This window comes from Salvelinus sp. IW2-2015, linkage group LG20, assembly GCF_002910315.2.
Source record: "Salvelinus sp. IW2-2015 linkage group LG20, ASM291031v2, whole genome shotgun sequence".
Classification (NCBI taxonomy): Eukaryota; Metazoa; Chordata; class Actinopteri; order Salmoniformes; family Salmonidae; genus Salvelinus; species Salvelinus sp. IW2-2015.
Genome location: NC_036860.1, coordinates 14,293,417 through 14,307,254, shown reverse-complemented (window position 1 = coordinate 14,307,254; position 13,838 = coordinate 14,293,417). Strand labels below are relative to the sequence as shown.

Here is a 13,838-nt window from a genome sequence, read left to right as displayed (position 1 = left end):
AATAATACATCCACAAAGAAAGAACCAGTGGAGGCAGCAACAGGCAGGTAGAGGGGGGGGGGCAGGGGAGATTGGGCCCAGGGTGTCATCAGTCACGGTCCAACGCTTCGATCACACCGACGGTCTCAGGGCCTCCGGAAAGGGAGAAAGAGAAAATATGCGGGTTAGTGAGAGCATGGCTAAAACCATAGTACACCACATGCACTGGGGTTAGAGAATAACCCACAGTGTTGTGGACACTGGATAATCTGACTAACACAAACGACCTGTTTGACCTCGCTGTGATACTGTAGGCCTACTTATGTTACTTCAATGAGTCAATTCAGGMAGCATTCAATGTCTTGCTTTTGTGTTAACCATGGCAGCCAGCATAGTAAATAAAGAGATGTGCAGAAAGATAATCAGCCTCTTGTGTCTYTGGATCCTTTCCCCTTAATGTACATTTCATGTCAGCCAGGCTCAGCTTTTCAAAGATACAGCATTTARTTAAAGCTGTGGTTGAGTCTAATGCTTTAGTCCTTGTTTTGTTTTCTCTTATTATTACCTGGTAAATAAGTAACAATGCTGGGTAACGACAAGGAGAATAAGGCTAGGAAAGAGTCCATGTCAACCAAGCCCATCTTTTTAAAGAAACACAATTTATTTTTTAATTTATTAATTTATCTTTATTTGAGCAAAATAAGTTTTGTTGTGATCACAAGAAAATCCTAACAATTCAGGTAAAGAGCGGCACAGTCAGGCAGACAAATTTGAATGTTCTATCACAAAGTGAGAACAATTAGTTTCCCTTGCCGTTATATGGCTGCTACTTAGAAATACTATAACAGTAAATTAATAGATGACATTCACTGCTATAAACCTGTCTCCAATATAATCGCATAGTTTACAGACTCAGCACGGACCTTTGACAAATAAATCAGTGTGAAAAGGCGTCCCATGGTGTTTTTAAAAAAAATCAACAAACTCAATGTATTCCGAACACTGGTGGTAACCATATAATCCCAATAATGTAGGTAGCCTACCTACTATGATGCCCCCCTCTGGTATGTTCTATTGTGAAATGTCTGGGACTGGTTGTTGTTTCACTGTTAATAGGTAAAATATTTTTGAGTGGTTAAGTCAAAGATGAAATGAACTGCAATACACTGGTCTGAAATATTTTAGCATAACTAGGCTACATACTAGGCATAACCACAAGAGGCATTTCTCCATATTAAAACATGTCACAGTGAAACATGCCTAGCTCAGCTCACTGGGGAATGATTACGGAACGCTCTTTGAAATAAGCGCTCGTATACCAACGGATTGAGTTCTCACCACACCAGTGTACAGGTCCATTTAAAAACAATTCAGATACAACATTACAGTGCATTCATTTGAACAGAGACATTTTTATTTCAAAATCGGTTCAAAACACATCTTGTAAATAAACACAATCATAAATTGACAGTGGCAATATTGAAGAGTCTTATTTGGACCAAATGCAGTAAGTGCATCTTAAAAAAAACATAGCACTGGGACATCTTTCTATCCTTTTTTGTTTGTTGTGTCCATCGTATATACAACAGAATCATCTATGACGAGTTCTCAAACATTTCCTTGGGGACCTCCAGCCGTTTCATGTATTTTAACTATATCAGCTAGCACACCTGATTAAAATGGTTAACTAATCAAGTCCTTGACTAGGTGAATCAGGTGAYTTAGTATAGGGCTACAACACAATTTTGAAATGTCTGGGGATCCCAGAGGAGAGGTTTGAAAACCACAGCTCTATGAAAATACCACAGGTGTTTACACCCACACCTCAATGACATCACCGTCCTCCATGTCCAACTGGGAGGGCGTCTGGCTGTGGACAACCTTTGACCCGTCAAACTGGAAGCGCACCTTGCGTCTGGCATCCACAGACATACTGGACACATACTGGGAGAGAATGGAGCCCAAGGGGGCATCCTGAGGAAGAGAGAGAGGGAGGGAGCGAGAGAAGAATGAGAGATGTGAGAGAAGGGGAAAATGAGAGTAAGGGAATTAGGATGAACTCAGTTCTTTCTATTCTTTATGAACAGTTGAGAAGAAAAGGTGAGTTTAAGACCAAGGCTGTTCTCCAAACAGCTTCGTTCCCTCTGCCCTTGAACCTTATCCTTACACATTTGTGCTCAACCCCAAATTCTTAATTGTGAGAAACGTTGGGTAATGCTCACTTTGTGTAGGGAATATTCCTGTGCTGAGCCTTTCTCCTTGGCCTGCAGTCGCACAGTGAGCATGTCACCATGCTCGGGCTGGTGTTTATCATCTGCTGCTATGACAACACAGTCTGACAGAAGGGAGGGTAGTGTTAAAAGAACAGAACAGAAAAGAGGGTTTGTGATCAAACATTGAGAGTGAAGTTGCTGCCTTAAATTATGAAGCAATACATTAGAACACCAATTCTCAACTGGTGGCTGTAAAAAAACAAAAAAACAATTATACTCCAGTCTGAACTTAAACGACTTAAATCAGCTAGAAAGTACGTAGAAATGATCATGAATTTTAAAATATATATAATTCAATCTTTTTTCTTCTTCAATCAAAATATTTTCAATATAGAGCTATTAGCAGCACTATTTTGGTAGATTTTTGAGTCTCAAACCAGTTTATTATCATTCTTCATCAAGAATATGGGCAACATTTTATCATTGACAATGAAACAGGTGGGAATGTTGTTCCCTTGTCATATAATTGCTACATTTACATACAATATAGCATAAAAATTGTTTTCCAGATTTGGTGACTAGCGTTTAGTGTAGAAAGCAATCTAGCACAAAAGCACTCTTTATTGGGTTGTGACTCAGACAACCTGGTTCAATTTGTTTCCAGAGGCAACACCAGTTGTGAACCACTGCATTAGAAGGTGAGGTGCGACACTTTCCCCGTTGTAACGACTGTGTGAGACATCCAAGTGTGCATCCCACTAATGTACGCCACTATGAGTCATCTCACCTATGATGTCAGCGATGCCCAGGCCCAGCTCATTGGCTGTGGAGTGGACAGGAAGCTCTATGTCTCTCCTCAGTAACAGGATGCGGGAGGGCGGTACTTTGAGCTTGACTGACAGCTGCTCCACCGCTTTGCTCAGAGGCACCGTCTGGGAATGAAGAGCCTCAAGTTAGGAACTAGAAGAAACCTCCAGTGTACTTGTGTAGTAGCGGTGGCTCACTGAGCTAAGCTAACATGATGATGAGTAACCTTGCCTGACACCAGAAAACTTGTGTTAGCGCCCCCTGAGTTAATAACGCCAAAGGCTTTAGCTTAGTAGGCTTTGAGAGTCTTGTGGCGCACAGACTACCTGGGTTCAAAAGTAGTCACACTCATCACAATGCATCACATCCGGCCGTGATTGGGAGTCCCATAGGGCGGTGCACAATTGGCCCAGTGTCGCCTGGGTTTGGCCGGGGTGGGCCGTTATTGTAAATAATAATTTGTTCTTAACTTTCTTAGTTAAAGAAAGGATAAATACAATTTTAAAAATACATAAATGCGACTGGTCTCAGTATTGGCACACTCAGAAGTCTCCTGATTCTTGCAATAAAAATTACACTGTCGCCAAGGTAACAGTTTTCCTAATTGAATTTCATAACTATACTGAACAAAAATATAAACACAACATGCAACAATTTCACTGAGTTACAGTTCATTTAAGGACATTAGTCAATTGAAATAAATTAACTAAGCCCTAAACTATGGATTTCCCGACTGGGTAGGGGTGCAGCCATGGGTTGGCCTGGAAGGGCATAGGCACACCCACTTTAGAGCCAGGCCCACCCACTGGCGAACCAGGTCCAGTCAATCAGAATGAGTGTTTCCCCACAAAAGGCCTTTATTACAGACAGAAATTCTCCTCAGTTTCATCAACTGTCCGGGTGGCTGATCTCAGACGATCCCACAGGTGAAGAAGCCAGATGTGAAGGTCCTGGGCTGGCATGTTTACACATGGTCTGTGGTTGGGAGGTTTGTTTGACATACTGCCAAATTCGCTAAAACAAAGTTGGAAGCAGATTATGGTAGAGAAAGTAACATTACATTCTCTGGCAAAAGCTCTGGTGGACATTCCTGCAGTCACCATGCCAATTGCACACTCCCTCAAAGCTTGAGACATCTGTGGCATTGTGTTGTGTGACAAAATTGCACATTTTAGAGTGGCTTTTTATTGCCCCAGCACAAAGTGCACCTGTGTAATGATCATGCTGTTTAATCAGCTTCTTGATATGCCACACCTGTCAGGTGGATGGATTATCTTGGCAAAGGAGAAAAGTTCACTAACAGGGATGTAAACAAATTTGTGTACAACATTTGAGAGAAATAAGCTTTTTGTGCGTATAAAACAATTCTGGGATCTTTTACTTCTATGAAACATGGGACGAACACTCTACATGTTGCATTTATATTTTTGTTCAGCATACATTCAGCCTGAATTGAACACAAAAGCCCTCTTTGATCCTCTACATGAAGTCTCTGTTAAAGGAGATTTTTAGTCCAGGAATACATTTACTCTGAATCTGGGAAACTGGCCCCTAGAAGTTAATGTCCAAAACCGACCATGGACCACCAGTTAATGACAACCTACATACATCTTTAACCCGAATCACGACACACTCACTGGAGCATCACTATGACACAACAGGAAGTGGTGCTCTTCCTGATTCTTACGGTTAACACAGGGATCTTGTAGAGGTCTGTCCGGCTGCGGAACTTGAGGGCGATCTCTCTGGATGTCAGTGGGCTGTGGTCTCGGGAGGGGGCAAGGGGCTGGCTCCTGGGCCGGGAGTTTGGGGACATGAGGATGATGTCATCATCATCGTACTCAGTGAGAGGAGGGGAGTGGCATCCGGACCGCCCCTTGGCCTCGGGAGAGAGGAGAGAGCCCACAGCCTTTAGCTTTCTGTTGATCTCTCTGAGAGAGAGAGAGAAAGAGAGAGAGAGAGAGAAAGAGAAAGAGAAAGAGAAAGAGAAAGAGAGAGAGAGAGCCACCAGGGACAGGCGTAGACAGACCGATAAAGTGACTGGTGATGATATTGTAATTGCATTACTGAAAGGGCATTGCATTTCTGTCTCGGACATAGACAAAACGTCAACTCACAGAATCTTTCGATTGGCCCGATTGGATACTTTGACAAAAGGGCTGCCTGGAGGTGGGGGTGGAGAGGGGGTACGGATGTCTACCCTGAGAGAGAGAACATTTTAGGGAGGGAAGACGTTACTACACTAAGAATTGTGAGCCGCTCTGGCTCGCACAAGCCAAAGCTCATGCAAGGCTACTTACTTAAACTAAGAATTTGTCAAAGATGCATCAATGCAGAAATCACCCACCATTTCCTGGTTACTAAAATTCGAATTAGTTTGCCTAATTTCAGTTTGTGTGACAAAATAAGCAAGTATAGTGTAGAGAATCATTGTACCATCTAAACCGCTGTGAAATATCTTTTCCATAACCAAAAATATTGTATTTTTAGCGGTTTGAAGTTGGTGTACAAAACTGAAAGTAAAAGATGCAAAAACAAAACTTAAGAACGGGGAGGATAGAAATAGCGCACATAGAACAGATTTAGCGCTTCTTAGACTTGCTATCCATTAAAAATGACAGCTCTATAACACACATTTACATGTGAATTTGGTCAGGTCCCCCAAAAAGTTCAATATTGCAGCTTTAAAACCATACTTGAAATATTGTACATAAATACAAATTAAATACACTACTGTCACCTTCTGGTTGCCTGGGGTAGTACAAAAACATGCTACATATACAGTAAACACAGTAAATGAAAGCAGAACAGAGTACACCTTTAGCAACAAGTAACTCACAGATCTTTGTCCTCTGGCTCAGACTCATCCTCTGAGTCATTCAAGGCTATGATGATTGGCTTCTTTTTCTTGGAGGGTGGAGACTTGGCCCACAAACTGACCTCCTCTGCATTGTCACCTAAGTAGAGAAATCAAATTCGGGTGGGTATAATTTGTGGAACGTTCCAACAGGAATCTGTTCCAAAAACTTCGTAAATAACAAGGTTGTCAACAAATAACACATAGAAAGTTGTATAGCGGCCAAATAAGATACCGGGTAGGGAGTGGGCTATTTCATAAAGTTTTTACTCACCACATTTATTCTGAAAAATGTCTATGGACAAACATTAAGAATAAGCTACGTGGTGAGTTGATGCCTATTCGGCAGCTAGTTAGCTAGGTGAATTGATCATGCTACTTGACAAAGTTTTTGTAACAGATTCTTGTTGGAACGTTCCACAAATTATACCCACCCATCAAACTCCATGTTCAGTTCAACAGACAGGGATTGAACAGGAATTAACTAGTAGCAGACCAGACCTCTGTCAGTCTGTGGTCTGACTGTAGTTCATACCTGCGTTAACATCACAGGCGAAGAGAGTTGGATTCAGCTGTAAGCTGCTGTTCACCTACAAACATAAATACAAAATGACCAGTATTTGGTAATGAAATAGATTTTACAAATAGCCCAGCCCCAATGCTTTGGCAAGGCAAAAAATCTGTGTGGGAGTTTTGCAATTGTTCATCTAAAGCAGTTGATGTACATATCCAAATATTTGTGTGGATGGATCAATCTACTTTGATACACTCAGGCAACACACTGATACAGAGAATCACAGACAAATAGACTTTGCCAGTCAATAAAATAATTAAAGCTAATTTAAATAGAATTGACTATGCCAGTAGCAGAGTAGTAAATAACTTCACACCATAGAATTAGAATAATTAAATAGGAACAGGAATATGACTCATTTAATAGGATCTCTATGGGCCACACCTTGTTAGAGTAGATAGGCACGGTGGTAATAGACGAGGGGTCGATGATACGACGCCGTTTGGGTTGAGGCTTCACGGGGGCAGTCAACTCAAGGTCGCTGTCACTGTCAGTATTCTGAACGTAGGGGGGAGATCACACACACGCAGTAAGCTTTGATCCATGTTTTACATGCTGAATTAACGTTACTGTAAGTTGGATAAACTTGTAAACATTTGACAAACTAGCAAACTTTCATCGATGACACCATACACCCTTCAAATTAAAATATGGACCTCGAAGCCAGTTCTCTTGCTTTTTTTCCATTCTTCCCATCTAATCAGCGACTGATATGGGTGCAATTAATTATCAGGTAGAACAGAAAACAAACAGTAGTCCGGACCTCGTAAGGTAAGATTTGAATACCCCTGCCATACACCAACCATCTCACTCAGCATGTCTAGTTTGATCGGCTCTATCACAGCCGGTTGGGGACGGCTGGCTTGGTTAGAACTTAGCATAAGCATAGCATATTATGCAGGCAAATAATGAAAATAAACATTGACGCTAGCAGCACCAGTAAACCTAGCTAGCTTATGCTAGCACGGATCGCGCTATTGTTTTTAGCTAGCTGGCTACTTGAGTAAAGAGTCGTTTGCATACTTTTGTGCTAGATTGCTTTCTACACTAAACAAGCTTATCGGTGAGAACTTTTCTTTTGGACGTCCTGGAAAATAATTACCACTTCAGCCATTGTTTCCCTCCAATGTGATGATTTCACCAACCAATCGCAGTGTTTTCTGGGGGGAGGTTGTGACCTCATTCTGGACCAATCATCTCTGGGAAGAAGAAGATGTCGTAGCTTTTCTAAACCCAGGGACGCACCATCGCGTGTCACAGAGTTTCTAAACCCATAGGCGCAATATCGCAAGACTTCTGGGAACGCTTACGAAACAGACCAAGCAGACTAGGCCGGGGTTTGGGGTATGAGAAGTCCATAAGATAGGTGAAACGTTATTCCTTAGTGGTTCGTTTTCTCAAAATCGAAAGGCACAACCTAGATTCGAGCCAATGTCCTAGGTAGTTGAACATGTTATCAGTGGTGGAAAAATTACCCAATTGTCATACTTGATAGGAAATTACTCAAAAGTGAAAGTCACCCAGTAACATACTACTTGAGAAAAAGTCTAAAAGTATTTGGTTTTAAATAAACTTAAGTATCAAAAGTAAATGTAATTGAAAAAATGTACTTAAGTATCAAAAGTAACAGTATACATAATTTCCCGAGTGCCGCAGCGGTCTTTTCTATTTTTGATTATTTAACCTTTATTTAAATAGGCAAGTCAGTTAAGAACAAATTCTTATTTACAATGACGGCCTACCCTGGCCAAACCCGGCAAAAGGCCTCCTGCAGATAAAACATAAAAAAWTTAAAAAATATAAATATAGGACAAAACACACATCACGACAAGAGAGACAACACAACACTACATAAAGAGAGACCTAAGACAAAAACATAGCAAGGCAGCAACACATAACAACACAGCATGGTAGCAACATAACATGGTAGTAGCACAAAACATGATACAAACATTATTTGGCACAGACAACAGCACAAAGAGCAAGAAGGTAGAGACAATAATACATCACACAAAGCAGCCACAAATGTCATTAAGAGTGTCCATGATTGAGTCTTTGAATGAAGAGATTGAGATAAAACTGCCCAGTTTGAGTGTTTGTTGCAGCTCCTTCCAGTCGCTAGCTGCAGCGAACTGAAAAGAGGAGCGACCTAGGGATGTGTGTGCTTTGGGGACCTTTAACGTGACTGGCAGAACGGGTGTTGTATGTGAAGGATGAGGGCTGCAGTAGATATCTCAGACAGAGGGGAGTGAGGCTTAAGAGGGTTTTGTAAATAAGCATCAACCAGTGGAGTGGGTCTTGCGACGGGTATACAGAGATGACCAGTTTACAGAGGATTATAGAGTGCAGTGATATGTCCTATAAGGAGCATTGGTGGCATATCTGATGGCCGAATGGTAAAGAACATCTAGCCGCTCAAGAGCACCCTTACCTGCCGATCTATAAATTATATCTCTGTAATCTAGCATGGGAAGGATGGTCATCTGAATCAGGGTTAGTTTGGCAGCTGGGGTGAAAAAGGAGCGATTACGATAGAGGAAACCAAGTCTAGATGTAACTTTAGCCTGCAGCTTTGATATGTGCTGAGAGAAGGACAGTGTACCGTCTAGCCATTCTCCCAAGTATTTGTATGAGGTGACTACCTCAAGCTCTAAACCCTCAGAGGTAGTAATCACACCGGTGGGGAGAGGGGCATTCTTCTTACCAAACCCCAGGACGTTTGTTTTGGAGGTGTTCAGAACAAGGTGAAGGGTAGAGAAAGCTTGTTGGACACTAAGAAAGCTTTGTTGTAGAGCATTTAACACAAAATCCGGGGAGGGGCCAGCTGAGTATAAGACTGTATCATCTGCATATAAATGGATGAGAGAGCTTCCTACTGCCTGAGCTATGTTGTTGATGTAAATTGAGAAGAGCGTGGGGCCTAGGATCAAGCCTTGGGGTACTCCTTTGGTGACAGGCAGTGGCTGAGACAGCAGATGTTCTGACTTTATACACTGCATTCTTTGAGAGAGGTAGTTAGCAAACCAGGCCAAAGACCCCTCAGAGACACCAAGACTCCTTAGCCGGCCCACAAGAATGGAATGGTCTACCGTATCAAAAAGCTTTGGTCAATAAAATTAGCAGCACAACATTGCTTAGAATCAAGTGCAATGGTGACATCATTGAGGACCTTTAAGGTTGCAGTGACACATCCATAACCTGAGCGGAAACCAGATTGCAGGTCTAAGGCACTGCATCTCAGTGCTAGAGGCGTCACTACAGACCCTGGTTCGATTCCAGGCTGTATCACAACCAGCCATGAGGGCGGCGCACAATTGGCCCAGCGTCGAGTGCCAAAGGGCAGCGCACAATTGGCCCAGCGTCGTCCGGGTTACGGTTTGGCTGGGGAAGGCCATCATTGTAAATAAGAATTGGTTCTTAATTGACTTGCCAAGTTAAATAAAGGTTAAATAAAAATAAAATAAATACATTTCAAATTCCTTATATTAAGCAAACCAGATGGCACAATTGTTTGTATTTTTACATTTATGGATAGCCAGGGGCACACTCCAACACTCAAACATTATTCAGAAACAAAGCATTTGTGTTTAGTGAGTCACCAAATCAGAGGCAGTATAGATGACCAGGGATGTTCTCTTGATAAGTGTGTGAATTGGTCCATTTCTGTCCTGCTAAGCATTCAAAATGTAACAAATACTTTTGGGTGTCAGGGAAAATGTATGGAGTAAGAAGTACATCGTTTTCTTTAGGAATGTAGTGAAGTAAAAGTTGTCAACAAATATAAATAGTCAAGTACAGATACCCCAAAAACTACTTAAGTAGTACTTTAAAGCAGGGGCATAACTTTCACTGGGGACATTTCATCCCCACATTCCGAAATTTAATCTTTGTACCCCCTAGTTTTGTCATTGGAATGTGATACAAAACGAAGGCAATTGTGTAGTTTAGGACCATGTGGACGCCTCCGAGTGGTCGGGTAGGCTGTTTGGAGTAATAATTATGTAATAACTATGTCCCCCCCTACTTTTAAAACCAAAGTTGCGCCCCTGCTTTAAAGTATTTTTACTTTAAGTACTTTACACCACCGCATGTTATTACTCCAACCTCGTGAAATGTGCAAACTYAAAWTTTTTGTCAAAAACAACTTTATATCGAAGGACTGCCATTGATTTGAATGCCTGCACATGCTCAGTTTGGCGCSAGACAATCGCTASACTTGGTGACGTGTTTCTATGCATGAGCTTTAACTAGCCAACGTCGCTATGACATACAAATGTGCCTACAAATGTGCTTCTTTATGCTGTACTGTCTTTTGTTTTGTTCTGGGCCTGGTTTCCCAAAAACATCTTAAGTCTAAGCCTAATTAATATGCTTCATCTTAGAACCAAKTTATGTGCTTGCTTTCCGGGCAAAGGAAAAACACTACTATATTTKATCTTCAATCATTTAAGAAAAAACTATAAAATATAGAATATAGAATACTCTATATTCTAACAATACGGTTGTACAATATTTGTGTAAGATTCCCAGCCACTCAACACTCGTTAGTAAATCCAACTAAATGTTAAAAACACTTTTCATGTGTACCCAAATAGAGCCCAGTATTTATGCTGCAATAGTTTATGTGTCGGGGGGCTAGGGTCAGTCTGTTATATCTGGAGTATTTCTCCTGTCTTATCCTGTGTCCTGTGTGAATTTAATTCCCTCTAATTCTCTCTCTCTCCTTTTATCTCTTTCTCCTTCTCTCTCTTCTCTTGGAGGACCTGAGCCTTAGGACCATGCCTCAGGACTACCTGGCCTGATGACTCCTTGCTGTCCCCAGTCCACCTGGTCATGCTGCTCCAGTTTCAACTGTTCTGCCTGTGGCTATGGAACCCTGACCTGTTCACTGGACGTGCTACCTTGTCCCGGACCTGCTGTTTTGGACTCTCTCTCTACCGCACCTGCTGTCTCTAACTCTGAATGATCGGCTATTAAAAGCCAACTGACATTTACTCCTGAGGTGCTGACCTGTTGCACCCTCTACAACCAGTTATTATTATTATTATCTGACCCTGCTGGTCATCTATGAACGTTTGAACATCTTGGCCATGTTCTGTTATAATCTCCACCCAGCAAAGCCAGAAGAGGACTGGCCACCCCTCAGAGTCTGGTTCCTCTCTAAGCTTCTTCCTAGGTTCCGGCCTTTCTAGGGAGTTTTTCCTAGCCACCGTACTTCTATATTGCTTGCTATTTGGGGTTTTAGGCTGGGTCTCTGTACAGCACTGATGTAAAAAGGGATTGATTGATATACACTACTGTTCAAAAGTTTGGGGTCACTTAGAATTTTCCTTGTTTTTGAAATAAAAGCAATTTCTTTGTCCATTTAAAATAACATCAAATTGATCAGAAATTACTATAGGAGCTGGAAACGACTGATTGTTTTATGGAATATCTACTTAGGCGTACAGAGGCCCATTWTCAGAATACATCACTCCTGTGTTCCAATGGCACGTTTTGTTAGCTAATACAAGTTTATKATTTTAAAAGGCCAATTGATCATTTGAAAACCCTTTTGCAATTATGTTAGCACAGCTGAAAACTGTTGTTCTGATTAAAGAAGCAATAAAACTGMCCTTCTTCAGACTAGTTGAGTATCTGGAGCAAAAGCATTTGTGGGTTCGATTACAGGCTCAAAATGTCCAGAAACWAAGAAATTTCTTCTGAAACTCGTCCGTCTATTCTTGTTCTGAGAAATGAAGGCTATTCCATGTGAGAAATTGCCAAGAAACTGAAGATCTCGTACAACGCTGTGACTACTCCCTTCACAGAACAGCGCAAACTGGTCTAACCAGAATAGAAAGAGGAGTGGGAGGCCCCGGTGCACAACTGAGCAAGAGGACAAGTATATTAGTTTGAGAAACAGACCCCTCACAAGTCCTCAACTGGCAGCTTCATTAAATAGTACCCGCAAAACACCAGTCTCAACGTCAACAGTGAAGAGGCGACTCCGGAAAATGTCTAAGTGACCCTAAACTTTTGAACGGTAGTGTGTGTGTGTGTGTGTATATTTATATACAGTTGAAGTCAGAAGTTTACATACACTTCGGTTGGAGTCAAGTAAACTCGTTTTTCAACCACCACAAAATTCTTGTTAACAAACTATAGTTTTGGCAAGTCGGTCAGGACATCTACTTTGTGAATGACACAAGTAATTTTTCCAACAATTGTTTACAGACAGATTATTTCACTTATAAGTGCCGTTTTTGCTTGACATCATGGCGAAATTCAAAAGAAACTCAGCCAAGACCTCAGAAACAAAATATCTAGGAGCGTCCCTCCACAAGTCTGGTTCATCCTGGGGAGCAATTTCCAAAATGCCTGAAGGTACCACGTTCGTCTGTACAACAATTAGTACACAAGTATTAAACACCCACTGGGGACCCACGCAGCTGTCATCTGCTCAGGAATGAGAGCGCGTTCTGTTCCTAGCGATGAACGCACTTTGGTGCGAAAAGTGCAAATCAAGTCAATGGGTCTTCCAAATGGTCAATGACCCCAAACATACTTCCAAGTTGTGGCAAATGGCTTAAGGACGACAAAGTCAAAGGTTTGAGTGGCCATCACAAAGCCCTGACCTCAATTCCCATAAGAAATTTTGTGGGCAAACTCGAAAAGCATCCCAGCAAGAGACTTACAAACCTGACTCTCGTTTACACCAGCTCTAACAGGCAGGATGGGCCAAAATTCACCCAACTTATTATGGGAGCTATGTGGAAGGCTACCCAAAAAACTATGTTTGACCCAAGTTAACATTTAAAGGAATGCTACCAATCTAACTTGAAGTGTATGTAAATCTCTGACACTGGGAATGTGATGAAAGAAGTAAAGCTGAATAAATCATTATCTCTTACTGTCTATTCTGACCATTTCACATTCTTAAAATAAAGTGGTGATCCTAACTGACTAAGACGAATCTTTACTAGATTAAATGTTCAGGAATGCGGAAAACTGAGTTAAATGTATTTGGCTGAAGGGTATGTAAATCCGACGTTCCACTGTATGTTAAACTCAGCAAAAAAATAAACATCCCTTTTTCAGGACCTGTCTTTCAAAGAAATCGTAAAAATAGCTTCAGATTTTTATGTAAAGGTTTTAAACACTGTTTGCCCATGCTTGTTCATGACATAAACAATTAATGAAACATGCACCTGTGGAACGGTCGTTAAGATACTAACAGCTTACAGACGGTAGGCAATTAAGGTCACAGTTAATGAAAACCTTAGGACACTAAAAGACCTTTCTACTGACTCTGGAAACACAAAAGACAGATTCCCCGGTCCCTGCTCATCTGTGTGAATGTGCATTAGGCATGCTAGCATAGGAGGCTGAGGACTGAGATGTGCCAGGGCAATAAATTGCAATGTCT

General features: G+C 41.5%; 1 protein-coding gene across 4 annotated transcripts; it reads right to left on the bottom strand.

Annotated features, from left to right (window-relative positions):
- Positions 1 to 1,371: 1,371 nt before the first annotated feature.
- nfatc2ip (nuclear factor of activated T cells 2 interacting protein) lies at positions 1,372 to 7,639 on the bottom strand. Of its 4 annotated transcripts, none has more exons than XM_024011093.1 (9): positions 7,533 to 7,639; positions 6,815 to 6,928; positions 6,392 to 6,446; positions 5,839 to 5,956; positions 5,117 to 5,200; positions 4,687 to 4,930; positions 2,980 to 3,124; positions 2,202 to 2,314; positions 1,372 to 1,953 (listed from the first exon to the last, which is right to left on the bottom strand). In XM_024011093.1, the coding sequence occupies exons 1-9, from the start codon at positions 7,611 to 7,613 to the stop codon at positions 1,792 to 1,794; spliced, it is 1,116 nt and encodes a 371-aa protein (XP_023866861.1). In that variant the 5' UTR covers positions 7,614 to 7,639; the 3' UTR covers positions 1,372 to 1,791. The 4 variants fall into 4 exon arrangements, with proteins under 4 accessions (XP_023866861.1, XP_023866862.1, XP_023866860.1 ...); XM_024011094.1 differs by lacking the exon at positions 7,533 to 7,639 and adding an exon at positions 7,234 to 7,444 and having other exon boundaries at positions 5,839 to 5,944; XM_024011092.1 differs by lacking the exon at positions 7,533 to 7,639 and adding an exon at positions 7,234 to 7,443.
- Positions 7,640 to 13,838: the final 6,199 nt, after the last annotated feature.

Coding starts and splice junctions, on each gene's coding strand:
- nfatc2ip (XM_024011092.1), bottom strand. CDS start 7,317: ATGCTTATGCTAAGTTCTAACCAAGCCAGCCGTCCCCAACCGGCTGTG. Junction 6,929..7,233: donor TAGACATGCTGAGTGAGATG/GTTGGTGTATGG, acceptor CCCTACGTTCAG/AATACTGACAGTGACAGCGA. Junction 5,201..5,838: donor GAGCCAGAGGACAAAGATCT/GTGAGTTACTTG, acceptor TCTCTCTCTCAG/GGTAGACATCCGTACCCCCT.